Consider the following 4824-nt stretch of genomic DNA (forward strand, 5'->3'; position numbering starts at 1 on the left):
GTGAAACAAAAGGATAATTGCGATATTATTAAATACAGGCCTACACTTTGTTTAAGTATAAAATTATAGAATAAATTATATACATTTTAGACAATTTAAAAACTATTCACAATACTTTTCAAAATCCATTTACTATGTTATCCAGATCCAGAGCTGAATGTGTTACAAAATATTTTCTATATTAACAAGTACAGACCTACACGTTTTTAAAGAATAATACACAGTTTTCAGATCAAGATGTACATCTAAGAGTATTTACAAATTATTTACATTACTGTTGACTAACTATTTACAATTATATACATAGAATTGTTGGTTCTCGCAAGAGCTGCTGGAGGTGAAACCATTTCCCTGAAAAGAAATATCTGTTAGCACCATGCCGTTGTTATTCGAATCTATATATGAATACAACTAAAGTTTGGTTTAAACATTGACTAGATTGGTGATATTTTCTTTAATTATATGAGATTTAACTGACCACAAGATAACCGTTTGTAGAACGGGCTAACAGCATTTTTAAAGCATTATAATCTACTCATACTGTGAGAATGTTTACCTGTAGATGTGCAGAATCCCTTTATAAAGTAAAATAAGTTTAAAAATTAACACAACAAATTTAATTGAAAAATTTACATGGGCCTAAAATAACGATAAATATTTTAATCAAGTTTTGTTACCTTTTAGTTCAACAGATTACAGCCAATGTCTTCTTCTTCTGACTCTGAGTCTTCTTCGGTGTCGTCGCTGTCGCCAGGGCATAGGCTGATGATCATTTCCTGGACTCTACGATCACTCAGGCCCTCACTTGTCCAATCGTTATCCAAAATTGTTTTTACATGTTTCACGTAACTTGCCCATTTGTTCGGTGTTACAGCAGAAACAGCCTCCATCAACAATTTCTCAACGTCTTTCAATTTAAACGTGGTGTTCCTTTCTTTCACATAGTTTTTTAGTTCGGACCATACCATTTCTATAGGATTATACTGACAGTGGTATGGCGGAAGGCGTAGGATTTTGAAACCTTGTGAAGATGCCTTGCTGTCAATCTCATACGTTTTCATATTTGGTTTGTGGATCTTGATGAGGTTATATAGTTCCGGTTTTCTTGCATCGATAGGAAATGGTATGTTTTTCTTGGTGAGCCAGTCGATCATATCACTTTTTCTTGAACACGAAGTTGGCGCCTTGTCTTTCACTCGTGAATGATAAGGTGCGTTGTCCATGATAACCGTGCTTCCAGGAGGGATGGCAGGGATTAAGACATTAAAAAACCAACCTTCAAATATTTCGGCATTCATCTCCTCGTGGTAATCGTTAGTTTTTTTAGATTGAAAAATCAGAGGAGGTGCGTTTATCCAACCATTAGCACTGCCAGCATGACACACAATCAATCTCTTGCCTTTTCCCAAAGGTGAATTTAGTGTTCCTTTGACCGAACCGTCAGTCCACCCCCTTTCCTTCACTATGTTCTCGTTGAGCCATGTTTCGTCGAGAAAAATAGCTTGATCCATGTCGACGTTTCGAGCTTTCCGTAGAAATTGACATCTTAATAGTGCAACAGTAGGCTTTTCCATTAGTACCTTTCTTCCATTAAACTTTTTGTATACAAATCCTAATTTTCTCAAAACGGCCCTCAACGATGACTCGCTTTTACCATACAACCCCCTTTCTTCAAGTGAACCCAGCAATTTCTTCAGTGTAGGAACTTCTTTTCTTTCATAGTATTCTATAACATGCCGCTTAATCGCACTCATTTGGAAACTGTCTAATCCTGTTACTGGTCGACTCTTTGGTGTACCCTTGGCATTTTTTCTTGGTGTTTTGATGATAATGCGCCTCTTTCGTGTAGATGTATCTTGAGATTCGGGTTCTTCAATATCACTTGTTAAATCTATATTTTCCATCGGAATGACTTCTGCTTCACGTGTCTTCTTCATTTCACGTAGTTGCGCATTGATTCGTTCAATTGTCCTCTTTGAAATTTTTGTGCAATCAGCAACGCGTTCTAAGACTTTCCTCACATCTTTTAGAGGTCCCATATTCGCTTTCTCTTCGTAAAAGTATTCAATAACCGCCGCAACAATTGATCTAGCCTGTGTATGAAGTACCTCTGACGTCATGTTACACGTAACACCATAAACTGATTTATATAAATGAACTGCTTAAAACACTCACTCCGACTACGAACTGACCCCGACACGACCGAAACAATTTACCAACTGAACTGACAAATAACTAGTCGAGCAGGAGAATGTGTCATAAGACCTTTGCACCGGGGAATGCAAGATACACAACAACAGTTGGATGAGTCATCTGAATTTCTGAACACTGCCGTAACGACTATACGTAGCGAAACATTCTCTTAGCATTGATTTAAATAAATATGTTTTTGTTAAGCCAACTTCGTCTTATGAAAAACCGAAACCACTGTAAGTAATCGTAAATATATATCTTCATCTAAAAACGATATATTATTCTCAAACAAAGAGTAGGCCTGTACTTAATAATATCACAATTATTTGGTATCACATTCAGCTCCTGCGTGACTTTGGACGACATTCTCTGAACATAATTGTAAATAGTAGATAGTTAGTGAACAGTAGTGTAAATGGTTTGTAAATACAGTAACCTTAAATATATACCTTGTTCAAAAAACTGTCTCTTATTTTAAAACCAGGTATATACTTAAAATCATCGTAATTATTTCGTGTTTGGGCTCAATGTTCTTGTTATTTGATGCAGGTTACAAAAATGACGTTATTTAATACACTTTATGGCGATATACAAAAACTCTATCAACTATGCATTACGCCTAGTGCCTGACTCATGGTCAAAACCCAGTGCAGCCGAGCGAGGGCTAATTAGGGACCGGGCCACCACCCGGCCGTCCTAATCCCTCAGCCGCCACGAAAGTTTGCGGGGAGTATAATGGGGGTAGCGGATTTTTATCCCCCTGGAATTTTACCCCCTGGGCAAACGTGACGTCACAAACCAGGGGGTAAAATTCCGGCCGCGAACTTTTGAGTTTCGCGACAACAGCTCGATGGATTAAACGCGGAATTAAACATATATTTTCACGGTTGTGAATTTAATCAGAACACATCAAATTATAAAAACCTAGAGTGTACGGCCCGGATTTTTACCCCCGGAATTTTACCCCCCGGAATTTTACCCCCCGGAATTTTACCCCCGGAATTTTACCCCCGGAATTTTACCCCCTGGCCAGATATATAAATTTGCGAGAATGATTAATTATCTTAATTCTGTTTTAATTCAATAGTAAACATTTTATTATTAAGTAGCCTATATTAATTTATTTGTAACATTAACTAACCGAACAGGTTTTTAATTTTAATTTTGAGATTCTAGTATTAGGATTCGATCTTTGAAGCTAACAGTTGGTTAATATGGCGTTTAAACAATCAACTGAATGATAATTGTTTCGAACATTTCTTTACAAAATAAATAAATAAAGATAGGCTACTAAATAATGAAATGTTTACAATCAATTAAAAACAGAAATAAGAAAATCAAACATTCAATTTCTAAAATGACAAGGGGGTAAAATTCCGGGGGGTAAAAATCCGGGGGTAAAAATCCGGGGGTAAAATTCTGGGGGGTAAAAATCCGGGGGTAAAATTCCATCCCGTACATCTTCAGTTGTCTAAACGCTAGTTATATGGACAGGGGGTAAAATTCCGGTTTTTATTGCTAATCTAATTAGTCACGCTCTGTCTATTTTCATTAGACTTCCAAATCCGCGGCGGTAAAATTTCGGCCGCGAACAAACTTTTGGTCACTCAGGTTACTACGTCATAGTGACGTCAGCTTTGCCCAGGGGGTAAAATTCCAGGGGGATAAAATTCCGGCGACCCATACTGATTGTGTATTTTAATGCATTCGTGTTCTAAGAAAGTAAGCGGACAGCTGATTTTGCTGCCCTAGGGATGTAAAAACTTGCTCGGTACCCAAATGACGACAGCTGGCATGGCCAGCAAAACGTAACTTTCAGCCACCATTTAACGTATGTAAAACAGCTAAAAACACCATAGTGTGGTGAAAAAATATATATTGACATATTCATATAACATAAATTCTATAATACTTTTTTTACGATTTAGAGACAATAAGATAATTAAACAAAATTATCACTGTTTATCGTTGTTTTAAAAACTACTATATATAATTCTGCAAACATTTAAAATTACTTTTCCAAAATTTAAATGATTTCAAACACCAAATAAAAAATAAAAAAAACTGTTTTAAAACAACAGTCAAAATTCAACATTTTATGATTAGTTAGATTTAATATCCTGCAATAGCATGTGTATGTTTATGGAATTGTGTTAAACAAAAACCGAATATTAAGTAATTTATTTATTCATGCCTTTTTTTTACTAGTTGCGGAGTTTTTTATGCAGTTATTCTCTCCTATTTTTGAACTGTTCACGATTTATTTGCATTATTATAGGTTTGATTCGACTACATATTGTTTCACAAACTATTCATGTATTCGCAGTAAAATCCAGATTTTTTAGAAAATAATTTAATGTTTACACTTTTAACAAAAAAATAACAGTGAACCCTTTTAGAGTAGAAATAATAAAACCATTACAGAAGTTCCAAGTATAAATGTATACAAAATAAATGTATTCAAACTATTATCTGTTACCGTACACATTATTTCCCCTACATTATTTAATTTAGGTATATAGAACTTTCTTTGTGTTATTTGATATTAACAATCTACTTGAATTCAAAATAAACATTACTTTATACTAACTACTTTATACTTTATTACTAAATATTGCTTTATTCACATTG

General features: G+C 35.0%; 1 protein-coding gene across 1 annotated transcript; it reads right to left on the reverse strand.

Moving 5' to 3' along the window:
* Positions 1–202: 202 nt before the first annotated feature.
* LOC128996416 (uncharacterized) lies at positions 203–2182 on the reverse strand. The gene is made up of 2 exons (XM_054421734.1): positions 678–2182; positions 203–351 (listed from the first exon to the last, which is right to left on the reverse strand). The coding sequence occupies exon 1, from the start codon at positions 2118–2120 to the stop codon at positions 681–683; it is 1440 nt and encodes a 479-aa protein (XP_054277709.1). The 5' UTR covers positions 2121–2182; the 3' UTR covers positions 203–351; positions 678–680.
* Between the last annotated feature and the right edge of the window lie 2642 nt (positions 2183–4824).

This window comes from Macrosteles quadrilineatus, unplaced genomic scaffold, assembly GCF_028750875.1.
Source record: "Macrosteles quadrilineatus isolate MER2022 unplaced genomic scaffold, UCM_ALF_1.0 Scaffold_6__1_contigs__length_79288215, whole genome shotgun sequence".
Taxonomy (NCBI): domain Eukaryota; kingdom Metazoa; phylum Arthropoda; class Insecta; order Hemiptera; family Cicadellidae; genus Macrosteles; species Macrosteles quadrilineatus.

What these genes read in the sequence shown, in the direction of transcription:
- LOC128996416 (XM_054421734.1), bottom strand. Translation starts at nt 2,120, where the DNA reads ATGACGTCAGAGGTACTTCATACACAGGCTAGATCAATTGTTGCGGCG.